The 24,771-nt window shown below is 57.3% G+C and overlaps 3 protein-coding genes across 3 annotated transcripts; 2 read left to right on the plus strand and 1 right to left on the minus strand.

Moving 5' to 3' along the window:
* The first annotated feature begins 494 nt into the window (after positions 1 to 494).
* GSC2 (goosecoid homeobox 2) lies at positions 495 to 3,787 on the plus strand. The gene is made up of 3 exons (XM_055253671.2): positions 495 to 750; positions 862 to 1,115; positions 1,674 to 3,787. Exons 1-3 carry the CDS (start codon positions 504 to 506, stop codon positions 1,776 to 1,778), a joined length of 606 nt encoding a protein of 201 aa, XP_055109646.1. The 5' UTR covers positions 495 to 503; the 3' UTR covers positions 1,779 to 3,787.
* A 2,291-nt stretch (positions 3,788 to 6,078) lies between these two features.
* ESS2 (ess-2 splicing factor homolog) lies at positions 6,079 to 16,855 on the plus strand. The gene is made up of 10 exons (XM_055253631.2): positions 6,079 to 6,289; positions 7,908 to 8,076; positions 8,169 to 8,264; positions 10,774 to 10,943; positions 11,068 to 11,185; positions 11,499 to 11,632; positions 12,452 to 12,554; positions 13,338 to 13,447; positions 15,616 to 15,731; positions 16,316 to 16,855. Exons 1-10 carry the CDS (start codon positions 6,086 to 6,088, stop codon positions 16,593 to 16,595), a joined length of 1,500 nt encoding a protein of 499 aa, XP_055109606.2. The 5' UTR covers positions 6,079 to 6,085; the 3' UTR covers positions 16,596 to 16,855.
* A 1,713-nt stretch (positions 16,856 to 18,568) lies between these two features.
* On the minus strand, positions 18,569 to 20,312 carry TSSK2 (testis specific serine kinase 2). The gene is given in 2 exon segments (XM_055253643.2): positions 18,569 to 18,997; positions 19,000 to 20,312. Coding segments are annotated over 2 exon segments (1,092 nt in total). The 5' UTR covers positions 19,889 to 20,312; the 3' UTR covers positions 18,569 to 18,794.
* Positions 20,313 to 24,771: the final 4,459 nt, after the last annotated feature.

Here is a 24,771-nt window from a genome sequence, read left to right on the forward strand (position 1 = left end):
TGGAGGCTGCGGTCCAGGAGCTTCGGGTGGGCGGCTAGGCTGGGCTTCTCCAGGCGTGCTGAGCCGCCACAGTAGGGCCCCAGAGGGGACGAGGAATCAGGCCTGGCCGAACGAGGGGGAGCCACCAGAGGTTGGGCCAGGAGGCACCGCCGCGCTCTGGGGGGCTGCCAGGGTCGGGGCGCCCTCCGACTGGCTGCCAGGCCCCGCGGGCGGCGGGGAGGCGGCCCTCCGCCCCTTCCCCGCCGGTCGCCCTGCCGGCTTGAGCGGCGGGCCCCGGTGGGACAGGAGGACGCGGGGCGGGTTGGGGGGCACAGGGCGCCCTCCCCGCAGCGCCCCTGGCCCCCGCGCGCCGAGGCAGGGCCGCCGCAGTCGAGGATTAGCGCCTTCGCGGCCGGCGCTGCGGGATTAACCCGCGTGGACCGGGCGACCGGCCCGGGGATTACTGCGCGCTCCCCCCTCGACGTATATATTCCCGCGGCGGCGGCCGCCCAGCCGGGCCGGGCATGGCGGGCGCGGCGAGCCGCCGGGTTTCCGGGCGGCCCTGCCCCTTCTCCATCGAGCACATCCTCTCCAGCCTGCCCGAGCGGAGTACCCCGTCCCGGGCCGCCTGCCCACCGCAGCCTGCCGGTCGCCAGAGCCCCGCGGAGCCAGAGGAGCCCGGGGCTCCCGAGGCTGCGCCCTGCGCCTGCTGCTGCTGCTGCGGCCCCCGCGCGGCGCCCTGCGGGCCCCCAGAGGCGGCCGCCGGGCTGGGTGAGTGGGCGCGGAGCGGAGCGCGGGGCCCGGCTGGGGAGCCCGGGGCGCGGCGCGGTGGGTGCCGAACTTGGCCCCAGCCCCGCGCCTCACCGCGCCCTCGCTCCGCAGGCGCTCGTCTGGCGTGGCCGCTGAGGCTGGGACCGGCGGTGCCCTTGTCTCTGGGTGCGCCAGCCGGAGGTTCCGGGGCGCTCCCGGGCGCGGTCGGCCCGGGTTCTCAGCGGCGCACGCGGCGCCACCGCACCATCTTCAGCGAGGAGCAGCTGCAGGCGCTTGAGGCGCTTTTCGTGCAGAACCAGTATCCTGACGTGAGCACGCGCGAGCGCCTGGCCGGCAGCATCCACCTTCGCGAGGAGCGCGTGGAGGTGGGTGCCCCGCCCAGCCTCTTCCCAGAGCGCGCGGGCCGCGGCTACACTGGACTGGGGTCCCGGCGGGCGGGCGCCCTTTGCAAAGACCGCCTCGACCCAAGCCCCGCCCTGGCGCGCCGGAGGGAGGAGGTCCCTGGACGGCGCTGGGCGTCCAGGGGTATGAGGAGCGGGTGAGAGCAGGGAGGTGCCGCGGGAAAGGGACGGGAGGGCTACTTTTTTGTTTTACACTTTCCCCTGATGACGAAAGAGGCGCGCGTTCACATCCAGAATTTGGGAAATTCAGAAGAGCCCGGAACCCAAGAAGGAGCGTCCTGGTCGCCGCCAGCTGGAGGCTGGGGCGGGTACGAAGGGGGTTCCCATCTCGCGTCCAGACCCACCGAGTCTGTCCGCAGCGAATAAGGGCAGGGGGCTCGCAGCCGTGGCCGGGTGTCGGCTCTACAGCGCCGTCCGCCCACACCCCTGTCGCGAAGCTCCTCTCTCGGTCCCTGTGGGACCCTCGGGAGCCGGTGGGACGCGGGACCTGGGGCTAGGGCTGAGCATTCCTCCCATCCCCAGGTCTGGTTCAAGAACCGCCGGGCCAAATGGCGACACCAGAAGCGCGCGTCGGCTTCCGCGAGGCTCCTGCCCGGCGTCAAGAAGTCCCCCAAGGGGAGCTGCTGATGACTCTAGGAGCTGCCCCTGGGCTCGGCCACCCTTTTTGGGATCTTTGGAGTTAGCGCTGAGAGAAGACAGGTCTACCCAAAAAGGAGCTGGGAGAGTACACCCGCCGCCTCCGCCCGTCTCCACAGCCCTTGCCTCCTGCAGCTCGTGCTGCCGTGGCGCTGGGGACGGGCCCCCGGTGCTTGGTGTTCCACGGCAGTGGGAGTGGCGAGTCCCTTGGGGGTGGGCTGGGGCATACAGCAGCTTCCTCACCCCCCCCACCCCCCAAGAGACACTAACTCCACCCCAGGAGGGGAACCACTCCGTATCAACACGGGACCCAGAATCCTCCGCAGTGGAGCGTCTCTCCACACCCTGGGACATGCTGGCCTCCCTCTTCTCAATGTGGACATTGACCCAACTTGACCTGGCCCGTCCTCCCCCAGCCGGAGGGGGGATGGGGTTCGTGTCTGTGCAGTCCTGGGGTTGCAGGCTTCCCAGGCCCTGGGCTGGGTCTTGGTATCTGGACCTGTAGAATAAGAAGGTCGCAGGAGCGATTCCAGGAGCCCCTCCCCAGTCCCTTCACCTTACAGCCTCGCGCTGATACTGAGAAACAAGCAACTTCAGATACCACAGAAGCCGCCCAGAGTCTCAAGTCCACCTTGGCTCCACTCCCACACCCAACAAGGAGCTGTCCCTTCTCCTTCCTTCCCAGCGAGGGGGTATTTAGGGTACAGCTGTCTTTGAGAGGAGCACAGCTTAGCGAGGCCTCAGTCTCTGCACCAGGGTGCTCCCCAGCAGAGGGACTGCTCCACAGATGGTGGCCTTGGACCCCTGGGATCCAGCCCTGGCCTCCAGGCTACTGTGAACCTGCCCATGGGTGGGGGTCCCCTGCTTGCTCCTGGGGTTTTCATGCTGTGGGGTCGGCCTCCCTCACAGCAATCTGTGCCATCTTAGGGTAGGGCAAGAGGAGGTTGGATTGGGGAGACCCCGCCCCTGCTGCCTGGGAAGATGCCTGCCCTCCCCTTCTTTATCCTGGCCCATGGCAAAAGGCACAGTGGAAAGAAGCCTTAGATTCCCCAGGAAGGCCCTACAGTGGGTCCAAAGCATCTCACATCCCCCTCAGCTGGCTTGAGCACCACATTCTGTCTCCTTACAGGCCCTGCAGGGAATGGGGCCATTCTACCTGCAAGAGATGAAGTCCATCTCTAAAAGCAGAACTGCAGAAGCCAGGGCTGCAGCTCCCCAGACACCCCAAGACTGGCCAGCTTGGATAACACCAAGCAAGCATGGTGTCCCCAGTCAGAACTGCCCTGACACTGCTGGGTGTCCCCAGCATCCCCACCTCCACCCCTAGCATGCACACTGCTGGTTGTCACAAAACCCTTCTCCCTGAACCCTGGTCTTGCTGTTGGGGACTGAACAGACTACCTGTGGACATGCGCATGTCCCAGTCAGCTCCCTTGCAGATGGGGACACTTGCATCTCGCGGGCTCCAGGCCCCTTGCGTTCCTTGGTTGAATGGCCATCTGTCATTGTGTCGGGAGCCCGGATCAGAGCTTGTGGAGTGCCACCTTCCGGGGCTCAGTGGCTGTATTGCTCTCCTGAATTTGCTCCTTGAGCTCTAGCTGCTCCTTGGCAGGCTGACCCCCCACAGCAGGCTGTTAACATAGGCATCCTTCAGGCTCACACCCAGGCTCTTGCTTCTCATCTTCACCCTCTTCCCAGTTTATCTTTTACCCTCAGATTCCAATTCCCATCTTTCTGCCACATTTACAAATCTCAAGCCAGGCACTTCCCCTGAGCCAGGTATTTATCTCCAGCTGTCCCCTTGAAGCCCACAGACTCCTTAAGGTCACCTTGTCCACAGCTCTTCTGTGCAAACCAGGCACATGAGCCAGAGAGCTAGCCGCCCACCCGAAACTGGTCCCCGGACCCCTCTCTCTCTCCTGATCATCCACTATACCCAGGCTGACAGGAAGTCAATTTTACTGTTTATCAATAAATCAATAAATCCCAGAATCTCTCCAGCTCTGACTGCACCAGTCTGATGTAAGCCACCGTCACCTCTCACCTTGACCCCTGCAACTGTCTCCAGTCTTGTCCACCCGCACCACAATTGCTCTGCTTTTTTGTTTGTCGGTTGTTTGGTCTGAGACAAGGTCTCGCTCCATCACCCAAGCTGGAGTGCAGTGGTGCAATCATGGCTAACTATAATCTCCAGCTCCTGGGCTCAAGTGATCCTCCCCCATCAGCCTTCTGAGTAGCTAGGACCACAGGTGGGCACCACCACACCTGGCTAACCTGAAAAGGTTTTTGTAGAGATGAGGTCTTGCCACGTTGGCCATGCTGGTCTCAAACTTCTGACCTCAAACGATCCACCGGCCTAGGCCTTCCAAAGTGCTGGGATTATAGGCATGAGCCACTGTGCCTGGCCTGCCCCTTCAATTCAGAATAAAGACAAACCACCTCACCATACCCCACAAGGCCCTGTGCAGCCTGGCCCTGCCTCTCTGGCATCCTTTCAGACCTCACTGCACTCTGCATTTCCAAAGGGCTTCTTTAGAACTTGCCTTGCTCCCTCCCACCACTAGGCCTTTGCACATGCTCTTCCCGCCTGACCATTGCCGGTTTGTTCGTCTTTTGAATCTGCAATCACTTTCTGCCTGGGGAAACTTCTCTGACCTTGCAAACTAGGTCAAGATTCTCCAAGTACAAACGCTTTTCTTGGACGGACACAGCTGCAATTTTACACCTGTTTGTGTGATGATCTAACAAGTGTCTCTGTCTTCCCCATTGCACTGTCACTTCTACAAGGGCAGCAGCAGCACGCTGCACTTCAGTGAATGAAGGTATCCCTGTATGTTGCAAAAGCAAAATTGTATTAAATTGTTCCAGGGCAGAATTTATTTGTCCAACATAATTCACGTCTTCCGTTTGGGAAGAAATTCCTTAAAAATGCCGAGGCAATTTTCTGGTCCACTTGAATGTTAATTTTTTTTTTTTTTTTTTGACAGAGTTTCACTCTGTCACCCAGGCTGTAGTGCAGTGGCACGATCTCTACTCACTGCAGTTTCCACCTCCTGGGTTCGAGTGATTCTCCTGCCTCAGCCTCCCGAGTAGCTGGGACTACAGGCACCTACCAGCATGCCCAGCTAATTTTTTTTTTTTTTTTTGGTAGAGTTGGGGTTTCACCATATTGGCCAGGCTGGTCTCAAACTCCTGACTTCAAGTGATCCACCTGCCTGAGCCTCCCAAAGTGCTGAGGTTACAGGTGTGAGCCACCATGCCTGGCCTTGAATGAGAATTATTCCTCTTCTGGGAAGCCCACTCTGGCATTTGGGGGCCCAATAATCTTTTTTTTTTTTTTTTTTTTGACAGTTTCGCTCTTGTTACCCAGGCTGGAGTGCAATGGCGCAATCTCAGCTCACTGCAACCTCTGCCTCCTGGGTTCAAGCAATTCTCCAGCCTCAGCCTCCCGAGTAGCTGGGATTACAGGCGTCCACCACCATGCCCAGCTAATTTTTTTGTGTTTTTAGTAGAGATGGGGTTTCATCTTGTTGGCCAAGCTGGTCTAGAACTCCTGACCTCAGGTGATCCGCCCGTCTTGGCCTCTCAAAGTGCTGGGATTACAGAATAATCTTTAGACATTTCTTAATTGAACTACTGTCTTGTTCTTTCTTTTATCTTCTGTTAGATAACTATATATATAAAAAAAAGATTGTTTTGGCCGGGCGCGGTGGCTCACGGCTGTAATCCAGAGACCAGCCTAACCAACATGGAGAAACCCTGTCTCTACTAAAAATGCAAAATTAGCCAGGCGTGGTGGCCCATGCCTGTAATCCCAGCTACTCGGGAGGCTGAGGCAGGGGAATCCCTTGAACCCGGGAACTCCGGTGAGCCGAGATCGTGCCATTGCACTCCAGCCTGGGCAACAAGAGCGAAACTCCGTCTCAAAAAAAAAAGAAAAATTGTTTTAAGGCCCTTTTCTTGCATAAAGCTTGAAACTCCTATATAAGTAAATTTCCTGGTGTGTATTTTTGTAGAATAATCTCGAAGTATACATAGTTCTTACTTGTGGGAAATTAGAATTCTAAGGCCTGCAAAGCCAGAATTTCTCGCGTGAACACGCCCCATAACATCCCCTCAGCCACCTCCACAGCACCCCCTCGTGTTCACAGCATTGACAAGCATGAATAGCGCAGGGCAGGGCAAGGACTACATCTTCAATAAAGTCTAGCATTTATAGTGACGTCAGTACGGAGCGCGGGCTGGCTTTCTAGAGCCACAGCTTTTCCATTGGCCAACTATTGGAGGCGCCTGCGCAAATGGTGCAGTCCCGCCCCCCTCCACCCTGTGACACGCCTGCAGGGCCCGATCTTTTTCCTGGGATAGCGATGGAGACGCCAGGCGCATCAGCTTCGTCCTTGTTGCTTCCCGCCGTGTCCAGGCCCCCGAGGAAGCGCGAGGCGGGAGAGGCTGGGGCTGCGACGAGCAAGCAGCAGGTCCTGGACGAGGAAGAGTATATTGAGGTACGACCTCGGTGCGGACGCCGGCGACTTCTGGGCCCCTCCTCTGCTTCAAGCTCCCCTCGGGTTCCCTCTCTCGGGTCTTGGACACTCAGTCTCCTCGTGGAAGTGGAGGAGCCGGGTGTGGACGGTCCCACGAGTCAAGTAAACAGGGCAGAGGACGACGTCTGTGGTGGAAGAGGCTGTAGCAGTGTTGTCAGGGAAAAGAGGGAGCGGCTCTCTTTGTATGGGACGGGGGTCAGGGAAAGAAGATTTTCTGTTAAATTGTGGGTAGGAGTTTGACAAACTGGAAGGATGGTGGCAAAGAGTGCTTTCTAAAGAGCAGTGGCAGCAAGTGTGAATGCTGGGGTTCCTGGAAAGAGACCGCAGTTGTGACAACATCTCGAGTGAGTGGACCTCCATCGCCCCACCACACGCACACAGAAGGAGGAGCTGAAACGGGGATTGGCGGAAGTCAGTTTGGTTTTAGACCTGTTTAATTCGGGACACCTTTTGGGATATGTAGATGAATGGCTTTAACGGACGGTTGGGTGCCCAGATATGCAGCTCGGGAGCAAGGTCTGGCTGGAGGTGCAGAGTTGGGAATCTCAACCGGTGGTAGTGACTGGCTGAAATTACTCAGGAAAAAGGCTTATTTTTATTTTATTTTTTGAGACGGAGTCTCGCTCGTCGTCCAGGCTAGAGTGCAGTGGTGCGATCTCGGCTCACTGTAACCAACCAACCTCTGCCTCCTGGGTTCAAGCCATTCTCCTGCCTCAGCCTGCCGAGTGGCTGGGACTACAGGTGCCCGCCACCACGCCCGGCTAATTTTTGTATTTTTAGTAGTGACGGGGTTTCACCATGTTGGCCAGGCTGGTCTCGAACTCCTGACCTCAGGTGATCCTCCCGCCCTGGCCTCTCAAAGTGCTGGCATTACAGGCGTGAGCCACCATGCCGCCAGAGAAAAGGTTTAGATTGGAAATAGAAAGTCATGTGTGGAATGAAAGTGACAACACCCACATTGGTCTGGCTTGTGGGGAGCCAGCAATGGAGAATGAGAATGACCAGTTAGCAAGGGCGAGAGAGAAGGGTTTCACGGACATCAGAAGAGTGTTTAGTAATGTTAGAGGTTGCAGCATGGCTACCATATGGGATGCTCAACCTCGCTAGAAAGTGCCCTCAAGCTCCCTCAAGCCAGCCCCAGTCATTGGGGAAGTAGAATTTGAAGGAGGTTCAGCAAGTGCCTTAGCATCTACAGCAGTGGACCTGTGAGGCAGGAGCGCCCAGACTGCAGCTCCAACTTTCTTTTTTTTTTCTTTTTTTTTTTTTTTTTTTAGACGGTCTCACTCTGTTGCCCAGGCTGGAGTGCAGGGGCGCGATTTTGGCTCACTGCAACTTCCGCCTCCCGGGTTTAAGCGATTCTTCTGCCTCAGCCTCCCAAGTAGCTGGGATTACAGGCGCCTGCCACCACGCCCGGCTAATTTTTGTATTTTTAGTAGAGACGGGGTTTCACCATGTTGGCCAGGCTGGTCTTGAACTCCTGACCTCGTGATCCACCTCCCTTGGCCTCCCAAAGTGTTGGGATTACAGGCATGAGCCACCGCGCCCGGCCTCTGACTTTCATTCTGATCTCTCCTTGCAGGGCCTCCAGACGGTCATCCAAAGGGATTTCTTTCCTGATGTGGAGAAGCTCCAGGCACAGAAGGAGTACCTGGAAGCCGAGGAGAGTGGAGACTTGGAACGGATGCGCCAGATTGCCATCAAGTTTGGCTCTGCCTTGGGCAAGATGTCCCGGGAGCCCCCACCACCCTGTATGAGGACCCCGTGGGTGGCGGAGAGGGGAAAGCCTGCTGAACTGTTGCTTCAGGCTCACTCTAATTCTTAGCCCCCTCTCTTCCCCTAGATGTGACTCCAGCCACGTTTGAAACCCCTGACGTGCATGCAGGCACTGGAGTCGTGGGCAACAAGCCCAGGCCCCGCGGCCGAGGCCTGGAGGATGGTGAGTGACGGTGCCCTCTTTAAGTCACATGGTCAGGATTGCCTGGGAATCTTAGCCTGTGAGGCCCTGAGGGGGTGGTCCAGGGGGCTGCAGGCCACATCTTGTTCCTGAGGGGTCTTGCGTAAATAGCAGCCTGTGAAGTCAAAGGACATTGGTCTAAGTGGTAGAACATCTGGGTCCCTCTCCCACACGTGGCTCGCTTCTGTGAAATGGGACTCTCACCAGCTCTTGCTGGCTTTTCTGCTGTGTTCCAGCCCTGCCTTGTGGGCTTCATGGATGTTGGAAGGCCCCTTTTGTCACTATCCTGAAGATGCCTCAGGGCCTCTCCACTTGTTTCCTTCATGTTGGTCACTTCCCAGATAACTGCATGGCTCACTGCTTTTCTTCCTATAGATCTCTGCATAGGTGTTACCTGTTCAGAGAAACCTTTCTTGACCTGCCATTTTAAAGTCACAACACCACTGGTGCTCTGTGGCTTCCAGCCTGGCTTTGGTTTTTCATCACAAGACATTTTATTTTATTTCATTTTATTTTTTATTTTTTGACACGGAGTCTCGCCCTGTCACCCAGGCTGGAGTGCAATGGTGTGATCCCAGCTCACTGCAACCTCCACCTCCCAGGTTCAAGCAATTCTCCCTGCCTTAGCCTCCCAAATAGCAGGGATTACAGGCGCCCGCCACCACTCCTGGCTAATTTTTGTATTTTTTAGCAGAGACAGGGTTTTGCCATGTTGGCCCGGCTGGTCTTGAACTCCTGACCTCAGGTGATCTGCCTGCCTTGGCCCCCCCAGAGTGCTGGGATTACAGGTGTGAGCCACCGCGCCTGGCCAAGACATAACATTTTAAAGGCATTTCTGTTTATGGTCTCTTTCCCTAATTGGCATCCCTTGCACAAGAGCAGAAGCTTTGTTTTGCTTTCATCTGTATGCTCTGTGTTGGGAACAGCATACATGGTGTTGTGGGTCTTGCACAGATACACATGGAACAGATGAAAGAGTTGGCATCTTCAGCATGTTTGCTGGGACACACAGCTCTATATGGTAACATCGTGACTTGATGGGGGAGTCCGTTTAGGAAAGGGCACTCCGAGTCCTGTTGAATGCAAGTGTTCTGCACGCCATGGGACTTCTGCATGGTCAGGCCCTCTTCTCATCAGTAGTAGAATGTCAGTGCGTGTATAGACAAATGAGACGCTCTTTCCTATCAGTTTCTAGACTCCAGTGTGCTGGAATAGCACAGATGTGTTGTGTGTTTGCACAAACGTGATATTTTTTGCTTTACAATCCAGCTTTTTTGGCCATTAACACAGTCCTTGAAACTTGATTTTCTGTTGAAATGTAGCTTGTGTGTCACAGGACAATTTGTAGATTTTTTTCTTCCCCCCACCCCGCCCCCCCTTTTTTTTTTCCTATAGAGATGAGGTTTCATTATGTTGCCCAGGCTGGTCTTAAACTCCTGAGCTCAAGTGATCCTCCCACCTTGGCCTCCCAAAGTGCTAGGATTACAAGTGTGAGCCATCAGGCCTAGCCAATTTGCAGATTTTCAATACCTGTACACCTACATGCCAGTAAATATAGGAATCCTTTTCAGAACCTAAGTGGTAGGAACCATCATCACGTTTACAGGTGAGGAAACAGACTCAAAAAGGCAGTCACTTCTGCAGGTCTCAGAGATGGTCAGGGTTTCACTTCGTATCTCTCTGAGATGAATGGGGTTTCACTTCTTATCTCTCTGACCCCTGTTCTCATCCCATGGGTCTTGAACTTGTAGCCACCGTGCCTTGTGCATAGCCTCACGTGTAGCAGGTGGTCAGGACTGTCGCTAGACTTGAAGGCAGAGCTCTCCAGGTGGCCCCACTGAAGTTTGCACCACCACACGCAGCACCAGGGCACCACTTCAGTGGGAGTGCCACTTTCCATGGTGGCGGGGTTGGTGTGGGGGTGTTTGGGGTTGTGACTTAGCACCTGTGAGGCCCCATCCAGAGGACTAGGTCATATGAGATCCCTGGAATTGGGGCTGGCTCTCAGGTCAGGATGATTAGGCGATGACCACCCACCTGTAGTACAGGTACCGGGAAGCGAAGAGTGGGTAAGGGAAGGAAATCCTAGGGAGTGAGGGAGAGCCCTGGGGATTTGGAGGCCTAGCACCCACAGGCCTGGCACCACTTTGGTGGGGGAGGAGCCTGCCTGTGATCACGAGCTCTTGCTCTAACACCTGTATTGCTCCCTCCAGTCTGAATCAGACCACGTAATTCCCGCGGCATCCAGCACATGAGCGGAGCTGGCCCTGCATCTGTAGGGTACCACCTGAGGGCTCTCTGGGCAGTCAGGGTGGGTGGATTCTGCCCCATGGGGAGTCCTTGGCAGTGTGGGCTTTCATGGGCAGAAGCCAGGACCAGGGGAGAGGATTCCAGCCCTGCATGTTGGGAGCTGTGATTCCTGGGCCTGGGTGTCCTCCTCTTTCCTGACTGCAAAGGGTGCTGTGTTCCTCCTCCCGCAACCCCTACGCAGGAGAGGCTGGAGAGGAGGAGGAGAAGGAGCCACTGCCCAGCCTAGATGTCTTCCTGAGCCGCTACACGAGTGAGGACAATGCCTCCTTCCAGGAGATCATGGAGGTGGCCAAGGAGAGGAGCCGGGCACGCCACGCTTGGCTCTACCAGGCTGAGGAGGAGTTTGAGAAGGTGTCTCTGGGGTCTGGGGTGTCACATAGGCGTAGGCACCCTCTGGTGGTTGGGGGAGCCCCAGGGCCGTGGGTACAATGGCCAGGGGCATCTCTGACCATCACTTTTCCCCATGTGATTGCAGAGGCAGAAAGATAATCTCGAACTCCCGTCAGCAGAGCACCAGGCCATCGAGAGCAGCCAGGCCGGTGTGGAGACCTGGAAGTACAAGGCCAAGAATTCCCTTATGTACTATCCAGAGGGTAAGCGGCAGGCCTGGCAGCCAGATGGGGAGGTGTTGGGTAGAGCTGCGTGTGTCTGGCTGTGTTTGGAGCAGCCTTCCAGGTGTGTATGGCCGTGCCCCCTTGCAGTTTAAGCCTCTGAGGGGTCTGTCTAAGGGTGGACAGGTCTGTGTGAGGTCAGCAGTGAGTGAGGCCCTCTCCAGCGGCACTGGGGCCTGCGTTCTGCTCAATGCTTCTGTTCATCTGGGAGTGACTTGGCCGAGAAGCAAGCTCCTCATGCTCCTTAGGCTGCTGCCCTTCTAACACCTGCTGCTACCTTTGCTTTGTCTGCCAGGTGTCCCTGACGAGGAGCAGCTGTTTAAGAAGCCCCGGCAGGTGGTACATAAGAACACGCGCTTCCTTAGGGACCCCTTCAGCCAAGCCTTGAGCAGGTGCCAGCTCCAGCAGGCAGCCGCCCTCAATGCCCAGGTGAGCAGGCGGGTCAGCAGGGCCGCATGGGCCAGGCTGGGCAGGGCTGCCTGGGGGCAGGCATGATCTCTCCCATCTCTTTGAGCTTGCCAGAGCTAGTGAGTGGAACCATCTGGGGCCCTGTGCGGCAGGATCCTGAGTCTTTCCTCGGCCCCAGTGGGCTTCCATTGAACACTGCCTTGGTCACACTCGTTCTGTAGGTCCAGATCTGTGCCAGCTCCCTTGATGGCAGGGGCAAGAGAGAAAAGGGGCTGCTGGGAGTGAGCCCAGGCTGGCAGCTGCATGCCCACACACCGGGCAGGGAAGCCAGAGAGCCGCAGAGGGAGCCCAGCCCCAGGGGGTGGCTGGGGTGGGACAGGCCCTGGGTTGGCAGAGAGCAAAGGCTTTTTGAGTCTGGGAGCAAGACGAGTAGATACTTTCTGACGGTGACTGTGGCAGTCACGGGGTTGAAGTGGGGAAGTCAGGAAGAGACTAGAGCAGAAGTCCTGTCATCAGCATTGCCCCCTGCAGGGGCCTGGTGTCAGCATCCTCTGGAGTTGCTGGGATAGGCGCAGCTCGAGCTGAGGCCCTGGCACCTCCCTGGATGGGAGGAGGGGCTTCCCTTGCTTGGGTGCCCACTTTGACAGGCCCTCAAGGTCTTTTGGGGGGTTGGGGCAGGGGCCCTCCCTCTCTTTCTCCAAGAAGGCTGCCAGCCCCAGAGCCCCAGCCTTGCCCTGAGGAGAGGAAGTGTTTCCAGCATGTTCCCACGTGTTTGCCCACCAGCCAGCTGTTGAGCGTGGGCTGCGGTTCCCCTGATGCCAGCCTCTGTGCTTGTTCCAGCACAAACAGGGCAAGGTGGGCCCCGATGGCAAGGAGCTGATCCCCCAGGAGTCCCCTCGAGTGGGTGGATTTGGATTTGTTGCTACTCCTTCTCCTGCCCCTGGTGAGAAAAGTGCCCACTGGCAAGTGGGTCTACTGCTGGGACTCCCTGGGGGAGGTGGGCTTCTCAGTTGGCCCTGGCCACTCCTGGCCTCCATCTGGCCTGCCCCACACCTTGTGTAACTCAGGGACCTGGTCTCCTGTCTGTACAAGGCCCTAGAGGCCAGGTGTCCAGGCTGCTTGGGGCCGTGGGCGGGCTGGACTCTCAGGCAGACCTGGCCCGAGATGTACTGGGATGACGTGTCCTGTCCTGGTCCTTAGTGTGATGTCAGCGGGTGGGGGTGTGTGTACAGTGCTTATGAGTGTAAGTCTACCTAGCACTGCAGAGAGGGAGGCCCGGCACCTCGGGTCAGGTGAAACTCAGGTGGTCCCATGGCATGCGTGGGTGCCCCTCCTGCACTCTGGCCTCTGTGCTCTTGGGTGCTGGTGCTGTGTCACAGGCCAGGGCATGTGAAGGCATCACAGGTTTGCCCAGGGTTCTAGGAGGTTTGGGAGCCCTGGAAGGCCTGAGTGTCTCCTCCTGCATGGCTGGGGGAGACCTCCCAGAGGCTCGTAGGCTAAGCACATGGCTGTAGGGCCTTGAGCCTGCCTCGGGCCTGCTGGGAGCTTGGCATTTCCCTTTCGGAGGATGGAGGTGCCAGGGTTCCAGAGTCCTGGGGAAGGAGAGAGGGCTAGCTGCCTGCCTTCATATTAGCTGGGATGCACATTGGGTGAACAGGCTGTGACTGGAGGGGAGGGTGGTGGGGAGTCCTCTGGCCTGAGGTGGTTTGGGGCTCTTTGTCTGCAGGTGTGAACGAGTCCCCGATGATGACCTGGGGGGAGGTTGAGAACACACCCTTGAGAGTTGAAGGGTCGGAAACCCCCTACGTGGACAGGACACCGGGCCCAGCTTTTAAGGTGGGTTGTGGTGATGGGGGAACCGTGTGTGACCGAGGTGGACACCTCTGGAGCCCTGAGTGCCTGTGGCTCAGGACTGAGCACTGGGATCGGCCCCCAGCTGCTGATGGGCAGAGTGCTGGCTTTTCTGAATGCCAGGGTGCCGAAGGCAGGTGTGGGTGGATGGACCTGTCACAGAGGGATTTGGGGGTGTAAGGGCTGAGACACCAAGGCAGGGAGTGGCTTGGGCCCTCTGGATCCTGGAGGCCGGGTGCTGTTCATGAATCAGGCAGGATGGTCACAGACACGTCAGGAGCTCTGCAGGCCTGAGGGCCATGGAACGTGGCTGTGTGCTTGCAAAGAAGGCCCCTGGTTACAGAACATGATTGGGGCACGCTGGATTACACGGCTGAAGCCTGGTGTTGTAGGACTGGTCAGGGTGGAGTGTGTGAGGCCCGGCACAGACCAGGGGAGGCTCCTCGTGGGCTGGGTCAGATACAACAGGCCTCCCATACCACTGCGGGCCTTTCCCCAGAATACTTAGTAGAGGTAACCCACATCCAGACAAAACATGGGGAGAGGTTCTGGTTACCTTGGTTCTAAATTGTCTGGGACACAAGGATAACCAAGGCAAACGTGCAAGAGGGATAATGAAGAGGATGCCGTGCTGTCAAATGTGAGAGCGCAAGGCAAGGGCTGAGGTGCTTCCGAGGTATGCCCGCCGCTGCTTCCCGAGTCTCCAGGCCAACAGTAAAAAGAGAAATTCTGAAACAAACCATGATCCAAGTCAGCATTTAGGGCCCGATAAAGATGGCAACTCAAATTGCACTGAATAGCAGAGTATTTAGAAATGAAGGGAGCTGGGTCCTTAGGATGTGTAGCAGCATACATTCTGGAAAGGTGAAAAGGTTACATGTAAAAACAATAACCATAAAACAACCAGAAGAAAATAGTGGCAAATATGTAGTTTGATTTTTTTTTTTTTTTTACATGGATTCTCACTCTGTCGCCCAGGCTGGATTGCGGCGGCACGATCTTGGCTCACTTTAACCTCTGCCTCCTGGGTTCGAGTGATTCTCCTGCCTCAACCTCCCAAGTAACTGGGACTACAGGCGTGTGCCACCACGCCCGGCTTATTTTTAGTAGAGATGGGGTTTTGCCATGTTGGCCAGACTGGTCTCGAACTCCTTGGCCAGACTGGTTTCGAACTCCTGACCTCGTGATCCACCCACCTCAGCCTCCCAAAGTGCTGAGATTACAGGCGTGAGCCACTGCGCCTCGCCCTTTTTTTTTTTTTTCTAACAGATAGGATTTCACTCTGTTGCCCAGGCTGGAGAATAGTGGTGCAATCATAGCTCATTGTAACACTGAGCTCCTGGGCTCAAGTGACCCTCCAGCCTCAGCCTCCTGTGTAGCTGGGACTAACAGCACACACCACCATGCCCAGCTAATTTTGTGTGTGTGTGTGTGTGTGTGTGTGTGTGTGTGTGTGTGTGTGTGTGTAGAAATGAGGTCTCGTCGTGTTGCTCAGGCTGGTCTCCAACGCCTGAGCTCAAGTTATCCTCCCACCTTGGCCTCCCAAAGTGCTGAGGTTCCAGGTGTGAGCCACCACTCCCAGCCTGTAGTCTAATCTTAAGTTAGGAGGGACTTTCTAAATAGAAAAGCAAAGGAAGAAATCACAAATGAAAATAACAAATACAGCAGAAAATGTTATAAATGAAACAAATGCAAATGACTGAAAAAAGTACACAGCATAGCGCAGTTGACTTGACACGAGGTCTTGACAAGGGCCTTCTGAGTGACAGCAGCAGAAAAGGAAAATGAGCCCCCCCTTGAGAGCAAAATAGGCCACAGACACACGGGGAAGCGCCCAAAATACAGAGCGCCGATAAAGACAGAGATGTTCACTCTGATAATCAGGGAAACATTAAAACACCTCTTTTTCCTGAGAGATTGTCAGAGGTCATGGCTTTGGGAGGCACACGAAGACAAGTGAGGAGTTTTGGGCCCTGGGCAGGTCAGGCGGGGTTTGGGGCTTTCCAGGGGCTTTTAGTGGGAGGTGATGGTGGGTTGTGGGGGTTTTGTAGGCAACAAAGAGGCTGGCACCCACCACAGTGGCTTTGTGTGTGAGGGGCTGCCTGGCGTGTGGCAGGCCTGGCACAGCTACCCACACGCCTGCTACCTTGTAGATCCTGGAGCCAGGCCGCAGGGAGCGGCTGGGGCTGAAGATGGCCAATGAGGCCGCTGCCAAGAACCGGGCCAAGAAGCAGGAAGCCTTGCGGAGAGTGACGGAGAATCTGGCCAGGTGAGGGGCCGCCTGGCTGGTGGGGAAGTGCGAGGGTGGCTCTGGCCTGCTCCTGTTCGGCCCCTGCCCTGACCGTGTGGAGGCATGGCCCACGCGGCAGAGTCCAGGGCAGGTCTGCGGGATTCTGCAGTGGGTACTGTGGCAGCTCCTCTATCCAGAGCGTGGCCGCACATGGACAGGATGAGAGGCCTCCTCCATCTTCCCTTTCCTCCACGTCCTCTTTGGCCCGTCCCTAAGAGGCATCTTCAGGCGTATGGTTCTGCTGGGAGTTTTCATCAGCCCTGTGGAGAGAGTCATCGTTCCCCTTGCAGAGGGATGAGGACTCCAACTCTCAGAGGCCTGGGGGTCCACCCCAGCCCCCACAGCCAAGGGCAGCGCTGCTGTTTGACCTCAGGCTTGGCCTGAGCGCTGCTGTTTAACCTCAGGGATCCCCTGCATTTGCCGCCATGCTGGCAGTGCTGTCCTCCTCAGCTCAGAGTGACTGTGTCTCTGCCCAGGCTCTTCCTGGGAGCCGAGGGAGGCCCTGCTGCCGGCAGCTGTCAGCCCACCTAACCCTGCCTATCTCGCCCATTCCTCCACCCCAGCCTCACCCCCAAAGGCCTGAGCCCAGCCATGTCCCCAGCCCTACAGCGTCTTGTGAGCAGGACGGCCAGCAAGTACACAGACCGGGCCCTGCGGGCCAGCTACACACCATCCCCAGCACGCTCCACCCACCTCAAGACCCCGGCCAGTGGGCTGCAGACCCCAACAAGCACACCGGCGCCTGGCTCTGCCACACACACCCCTCTCACGCAGGACCCGGCCTCCATCACGGACAACCTGCTGCAGCTCCCTGCCCGGCGCAAAGCTTCGGACTTCTTTTAGAGCCAGGCCTGGGCTGGGCTCATAGATGCTTCACGGAGCCTGCAGGGCAGCTGTACACCCAGCAGAGGACTCCAGGCTTCTCGGGGCCCAGGCCTGGGCCAGAAGCTGTTGACTATACCAGGAGTCACTGGAGAAAGGGGCTGTGCTGGGGCCAGGCTGGCACAGGGCGCACATGCCCACACCACACCCCAGGGCCTTGCCAAGCTGTTTGCTGTTTAATTGGCCCCTTGAACTGTCATTAAAGAACACCTGGTACAGTCTGGGGGTTGCCTCTCCATCCTGCTCCCCACACAAGCCCTAGCCTTGCCCTGGGGCCTGCATCACGTCTCAGGACCGCGGGGCTTGAAGCAAGGGGCCCCCCAGGTGAGGAAGCTACAGGTAGGGTGGCTGTGGGAGCACCGGGTGACTCTGGCATCGCTTTCTGCGGCACTCGGAACCTGTGTTCTGAGTTGAGCTCACATCCTCCAGTGCTTTCTGCGTCTCTGGGGGATATGAAGGAGAATTGGAGCCCTTGGAAGTTGTACCCTTAGGTTCACCTGCGGTTCTGGGCCCAGGTCTGCAGCCTCCACTCTGGGCTTGCCTGCTGTGAGGTGCGCTGGTTATAGGACTGTGGGGGCTGCATATCAGGTGATCTCAGCCATCACCTTCTCCCAGCACCTGGCTTCCAGCTCACGGGGTGGGACTGTCCTGCTCACCGCTCTGCTCTAGGCACTGCCCGTCTTATGCTGCTGGCCATGGCCTCACCTTGTCACTTCCACCAACAGGAGCTCCCAGATAACAGTAATGTGGGCCCCAGGCTCCATGCAGACCTGGCAGGTGCTCTGTGCACTGTGGGCACACTTGCCCATTGGCCAAGGATGTGGGTGTCTGACCCTTAGGAGCCTGGTGGCCTCCCGGTCCTATGCCTGCTTCGTGCGGAGGTGGAGCGGCCCAGCTGGGCCCGAGACCAAGGTCTGGCTCCCAGGCCTCAAGTGGAGGTCACAGATTGTGCACTTAGGGTGGGGGTCTCGCTGCTCAGGGACACACCTGGCCTGTGCTCACACTGGGATCCTTCTTGTTTGAGTGTGCCCAGCCTGTGCTAGGTGATCTTCTCTGGTCCTCTCACCCCTTCCCTAAGTGCTGAAGTTCTCTGGAGGCCGGTGCAGGGCCTGATCTCTGCCACCTGCCTGGGGCCACTGCCAACCTGTGTTCCTCGACAGTGAGTTCCTGCAAGTTCCTGGGGTGGCTGAGCTCCGGATGTGCCCTGGGACCTGCAGGTGGATGTAGGGTTGCTGGACAGATCAGGCCGGGACTCTTAAGGGGTGGGGGACGTGGGGCCTTTGGTGCTTTATCCCATAGGAAAGGGTGCACGTTATCCCAAGGGAGCCCCCAGGACGTGGGGAAGGAGGGGGGAGGAGCATGTCTAGGTGCTGACCACCTGGAGCACTTGGCCAGCAAGTGGGCCGCATGCTTTGGGAGCAATGGGTGACCTAGCAGGAAACACAAAAGACTGGCCAGTGCGCCATCACCAAGGGCTGCTGGGCAGCTTGAAGAGCCACTGGGTGGGGAGGTCACACGGGGAGGTCTCAGCTGGGGCTGCCCCTGGAGGACAGGGCAGGCAACTTGAGGGCTGAGGACAGAAATCTCAAATGACTCCAGGAAATAGAGGAAGAGGAGGATGCTGAGCGAGGGACTGTGAGGGAGTGGGGGTAGGTCAGAGTGGGCTGAACTGCAGGAGGCCAGGGGGAGTCGCGGACCCCTGGAGCTGGCCAGCCCCAGAGCATTGGGGACGAGGCCAGGTCAGAGGGAGACAGTGTGGGCCTGGCGGGTGGACCCTGGCAGAGGTCCTCCTGTCCCTGACAAGGCCAGGCCACACCGTGGGTCTGCCTGTACCTAAGCACCTGTCCTGTGCTCCTAGGCCGGAGACCACTGTGTGTCAGGTGGGGCGGTTGGCTGAGTCCCAGAGAAAAACACTCCTCACTGGGCACTCTTGATGCTTGTACACACCCTGTGGTTTATTTGGTGGTCAGTAAAGAACATCTTTGCTACTAAGTGGAAGAAAGCTAATGGAACGTAATCAAAATAGTGGTTTAATTGACGAATTTTACTTGCACCTGTGCCTTCTTCAGATCCTACCTGCCTACTTAGTTTACGTGAAGGCCGACTGCTCCATGCCCCCCAGCCCCGACCCCCACCACACACGATGGGGCCATTGTCACGCTAGGTGCTTGCTTTCCCCACCTCAGCTCCGGAGATGTGATGGTCTTTGGCCCTGGAGGTCTCGGCCAGCCTGTCCTCGTTCTCGGGCACCACCAGCAGCCGGTGCTGGATTTTGGCTCCAAGCTTGTGGTCGGGCTGGTGGTCGGGCCTCAAGCCTGGCTTGGTGTCCAGTTTGCACTCAGCGCGGTACTTGCCCTCCCCTCCCTCTTGAAGGAGGCAGAAGACATGGCTTTGGGCTTGGGGGGCTGCAGCCATGAGTGGCTGAGGATCTCATCGATGTGGAGCCGCTGGCTGACGTCGGGCTGCAGCATGCGGTAGATGAGGTCCTTGCACTCACAGGTCAGGTTCTTGGAGCGCGGGAAGTCCACACGGTGCTCCTTCTGGATACGCAGCATCTTCCTGATGTCGGAGTCGTCGTAGGGCATGGAGCCGCAGACCATGATGTAGAGGATCACGCCCAGGCTCCAGATGTCATACACCTTGGGCTGGTAGGGGATGCCCTGCAGCACCTCGGGGGCTGCATACGCTGCCGACCCGCAGAAGGTCTTGCTGAGGATGATGCGCCCATTGCTGTCCCGCAGGCAGCGCTTGGAGAAGCCGAAGTCAGACAGCTTGATGTTGAAGTCCTTGTCGAGGAGAAGGTTCTCGCACTTGAGGTCCCGGTGGACGACATCCAGGTCGTGGCAGTACTTGACGGCCAAGGAGAGCTGTCGGAACATCTTGCGTGCCACGTCCTCGTGCAGGGCTCCCCGGCACTTGATGAACTCGAGGAGGTCGCCCTGGACGCCAAGCTCCATGATGATGTAGATCCGCCCGTCAGAGGTCTCAAAGATCTCGTAAGTCTTGATGATGGAGCTGTGGTTGACAGTTGCCAGGATGTCCATCTCCCGAGGAAGGAATCTCTCCACAAAGTCAGTAGGTGTTTTCTTGCGGTCGATGATCTTGACAGCCACATTGAACTTGAGGCGCTCAGAGTAGGCAGATTTGACTTTTGCGTAGGAACCCTTGCCAAGATTGATGCCTACGATGTAACCCTTCTTCCTTAGGACTGTGGCATCGTCCATGGTGCCCGGAGCGACTGGCGCCGCCGCCATCTACATCCCCCCATCACGTGGGCCAGCAGGCATTGTCCTCATTTACACTACCCGAGGCGGCTGGCTGGGCTGGGCTGGGCTTCGACTCAGGGGTGGAACACTCAGCATTGTCTCCGGGTGACTTCAGCGAATGAACTCATAAAGCCAAGGAGTGGGGGCGGGGACCGGGCTGAGGGGGAACAGGGTCCCTGGAACCGTGAAAGCCAGGCTGGTCTGGCAGGAGCACCTGCTCGCCGCCCGCTGGAAGGAAGCCTGTCCCCAGGACTGGACTGTGGTGACCCTGCTGCTGCTGCTTGCGTTGGTTTCCCTGTCACAAGTCAAGCCGGAGGGGAGGCGGCCCACGTCCAGCCTGTTTGCATCACCTGGCTGTGGGGACTGACCCTGCATTGGTCTTTGTCCCACTAGGGTGGGTTTCCTGCAGCTTCTTTGGGCTATGAAGAAAAGCCCCCCTAGGGCTGTGTCCTTGGTGTGGTAGGACAATTCTCCCTGACAGTCACCCAGATAGGCCTGCATAGCACCCCAGTTACACAGATTTCCACAGCACTGCCTTAACATTGAGCACATAGTTAAATCTAGGGAAATCAGTGCCCAGACATCAAAGCTAGAAATGAAGCATGGTCAGTAGGAGACTCGCATGGGCTTCTCTCTTGCTGGAGCAATCCAAAATAATAGGAACGGTTTTACATTCCTAGTGCCAGGACCCATCTCGGGTCGACAAAATCTGAAGACAAGGTAACCGGCAGCTGCTTGAATAGATTCATTGGATAGTCTAAGGCAGCTCTCTGGACCAAGCTGTAAAGGAGATAAAATCAAAATAATCACTCCGGTACCACAGTAGACAGGCCTTGAAGGCACTGGGCCCCTTTTAATCGGACTTAGCAAGCATTTTTTTGCCTCTGACCTTCTTGAAACAAAATTAGTTACCAGCAGACTTAGGTGATTGCTGTACTGCATGTAGGCACATAACCCCAACCTATATAAACACGAAGAAAATTGTAGCACTTTGAGTTGGTCTGGTGGAATTATCTCCAGCCTTCTCCCTGTATCCAGTTGCAGTAATAAATTCCCTTCTTTCCTAGTTTGTCTGCTTCTCGTTATTGAGCCTCAAGAAAATGCAGCTGGACCTGGCTTGGTTCTCGGAACAGTGGTACCTGGGAGGGACTGCCCTGGACCAGTCAGGCTGGCAGTGGTGCCAAGCCTGGTAGACGAAAGCAGCTCTGTGTTTGGGAGCAGAGGCAGCAGGCCCCTCAGGGTAGAGAGCCGGGCAGGTGAGTCGCTGCTGCTCCAGCGAGCAAGGGCCTGTGTATGGGTGGGTCGGGGCTGCAGTGCATGCCAGCTGGGTGCCCAGGGTCCAGGGCAGGTGGCTGCATGTCTGAGGGGTGGGGCAGGGCCTCCCTTGGGTAGAGGCGGCAGGAAGGCACCCAGGCAGCAGAGAGCCTGGGAGAAGAGAGGGCTTTTTCTGAGAGTGACTGGAAGTAGGAGAGAAGTGAAGGAGTCGAGGCTTTTTCTGTAAGCAGCAGGCTGCCCCTGCAGGTGCAGGACAGGAGGAGGGCTGTCCCAGTTGTGTTTTAAGATGGTCAGTGGCAGAGAGAGAGAGACAGAGAGAGTAGAATTGGCTTTGAGGTGAGGGTGGGGGCCAGTGCCTTTGACCAAGTGAGAGGAGGCTGGGCCAGGGTGGGCCTCGGGATCAGCAGGAGACCGAGAAGTTCAGGTCTTAGTCTTGTTTGCTAGTCTGTGAGTGGATGGGCCTTGGTGCTGGGGAATCCTGGGGCTGAGAGCGCCCGGGCCATGCACTGCGAAGACCAGGCACCTGGGTGAGGAGGGGGTTCTGAATCACGTCAGTTTGGGCCTTTGTGTGGAGTGAGCAGCAGTCGCCTGTTGGAACCCTGACATTGAGTAGCATTTACGTCTCGGGCTGCCTTTTGCACCTGCAAACAGTGTGAACATCGTGTTTCAGGGCTGGTGTGTGGATTTGTGCTTTGGGAAATGTGGCATCCTGTACATGTCTCCTCAGGTGCGTTGGACTGATGTTAATTTGTCATCCATCACAGGCATCCTGGGTTCACAGGGAGCAGCTGGGACAGATGAGCTGTGTGTTCAGTGTTCAGGGGAGAGGGAGGAAGGCCTGTTCCCAGGTGGGGTTTAGTCCTGGAAGGTTTCAAAGAGGAAGTGATGTTGGAGCTGGGGTGCTGGGGATCAACAGACTCCACATGGTTGACAAGAGGGGCAGGACATGTCAGACAGATGTGATACTTTGGCCCTGGCATGGCTGTGTGGACCACTCCGGTCTGGAGTACACAGGGAGCACCCTGTGTTTGGAGGTCACTAGGGAGGATTACAGAAACAGGGCAGCCAAAGTCAGGATGCTAAGCTGAGAGGCTCAGATGGGCAGGGTGGGCTGACGTGCCCACAGTGACTGCCTTCCAGCAGTGACAGCCTCCCAGAGTCCCACCCGAAGCTCTTTATAGCATCGGTGGTTAATAGCTTTAGTTTGATGCTTTCCTTTCTCCTGGGAGTCTCTATGGCTGAAATGACCAGCACTTCACTCCTTTTTGTCCTAGAAGGGGCTGGCTATGAAAATTTGCAGGCCAGGACCCAGGAGCATGAGAACTCCCACTTACCACCCCCTGACCCTTTCCCTTACTCCCCCAAATGTCCTATCTGGGGCACTTCTCTGCATATCTGTTCCCTCCCCTCCCCTCCCCTCCCCTCTCCTCCCCTCCCCTTCCCTTCCTTTTCGATGGAGTCTTGCTCTGGCACCATCTCAGCTCACCGCAACCTCCACCTCCCGGGTTCAAGCAATTTGCATGCCTCAGCCTCTCGAGCAGCTGGAATTACAGGCGAGTGCCACGATGCCCAGCTAATTTTTGTATTTTTAGTAGAAATGGGATTTCATCATGTTGCCCAGGTTGGTCTCGAACTCCTGGCCTCAAGTGATCTGCCTGCTTCGGCCTCCCAAGTGCTGGGATTACAGGCATGAGCTACCGTGCCCTGGCCGCATATCTGCCTTCTTGCCAGACTCTACCAATGCCTTCGCCCTGTTTTTGTGCATTCTGCTTCTTCACCCCCTGAGGGCCTCTCTGGTTCTTGGGGGGCATGCCAGAAGAGGCAGGTGTCAACATTGCAGAGGCAGAACTGCCTGGGCATGGAACGGGCCGCTTCATCCAGGAAGCACACGCAGGGCCAGGACTCCTGGTATGTTTGACGGAGAGGGTTGGATTGGACTTGGGGACCTCCAGCGTTGCTTCTAGGATTGCAGTCCTGTGAGCCAGGTACCTGCACACTCTGAGAAATCTACTTCCCTCTGAACCTTCCTATCCTTTATAAAGTAGATACTTGTTTACCCATTTGTCCCCCAAGCACTGAGGGTCTGCCCTGGAAGCTGAGGTACACTGATGAGCTAGACCACCCATGCCTTCCTGGAGCCCAGAGGCGAGGGAGGCTCAATCACACCAAGTGTGTGTGCCCGATGGTGGTTGTGCCACGCATCAGAACCATGGTGCTGTGAGGACAGGGAACTGGGGATTGGACTTTGGGAAGCTGGGGAAGGCTGAGGTCTGAGGAACTAGCCAGGTGGAGAGGGATGAGGATGGCTATTACATGTGACGGTTTGAAGGGATGTGGCTTGGCAGGAGCATGGACAGGCCATGGAGGGCCCTGTTGAGGTCCTGGTCCTAGCACCTCTGAGAATCCTTGAAGGGGTCTGAGCCAGGGCTGAGCCACCTACAGGAGTCGCCCGGCATGGCGAGGCCACCTGTGGAGGGGTCACCTGGGCCTCCTGCCCTGGGCAGTGTCATCTCAGACAGGTGGCCCACTCTCTCTGAGCTGTTTCCAGCTGTAAAGCGCAGAGCAGGAACTCCTCCTGCAGCCCCTCCCACCCGGGCTCACCTAGCGGAGCTACAGTGAGGCTCCCAGACCTGCTTGCCAGCCACTGCCCTGAGGACCAGCGCAGGTCTGCGGGGATAATTGAGGAGGAGGCCCCAAGAGCCATTCCTCAGGATGTCCCACCCGGGCCCCCATCCCAGCATTCTGGGCTCCCTCTCCACCATGAGTTTCTTGGTGGGAAAAACAGGGTGGCCCCTTGAGGCCTGTTGGTAGAGTACACAGTGGTAGGCTGCTGAGAACCCCTAGAAGGCTTTATGGAGGCCTCAGCCTCTCAGCTGAGCCTGGAGAGCTGGACAGAGTCTGCAGGGGCGAGTTCCCTGTATGATTATGGGCTGTGTGTGTGATGGGGGCGCAGTGGTGAGGCCTGGTGCCCAGAGGCCAGGGGAGGACGCACTGGGCCACAGGAGGACCCCAGAGGCCAGGGTAGGTTCCTCCCCGCTGGGCAGTGGGAGCCAGGCTGGTGGGGGACGGCTCTGGACACTTTTGGAGGTGGTAGGAGGGTTGGGGTGGAGGCCTGAAATTAAACCATGTGGAAGGGGGCTGTGGGAACATGAGGAGGCAGGTGGACTTGGGGAAGAGTGCAGGGAGGGCTGGTCCAGGCTCTCACTGGACCCTACTTCTCCAAGGGGACTGAGGTTGGGGTCTTCCCGAGGTAGAGAACGGACCGCAGGTAGACTGTGGACAGTCATCATCGATGCTGCTGGCAGTGGAGCTCCTCTGCTCTGACATTGTCTGTGTCCAGCACCTGCTTCAGGCCCCGCCCTGGGGGAGTGGGAGTCGCACGACTGTCCTAGCCTTGGGTTTGACTGTGGCCCCATCTACTTAGAGGCCATGGGAGAGGTGATTCTGAAAGCGCTTGTCCTTTGTGGTTGCCTGTCGTATCCTACTTGCCAGTGTCAACTTCTAATGCAGGGGTGTCGTCCCTCGGGACAGGCTGGGACGGGGACAACAAGATGTGGTCAAGACCACACAAAACTGTGGGACAGCTTCCTTCCTTC

The sequence above is a fragment of the Symphalangus syndactylus genome, chromosome 18, assembly GCF_028878055.3.
Source record: "Symphalangus syndactylus isolate Jambi chromosome 18, NHGRI_mSymSyn1-v2.1_pri, whole genome shotgun sequence".
In the NCBI taxonomy this organism is placed as follows: domain Eukaryota; kingdom Metazoa; phylum Chordata; class Mammalia; order Primates; family Hylobatidae; genus Symphalangus; species Symphalangus syndactylus.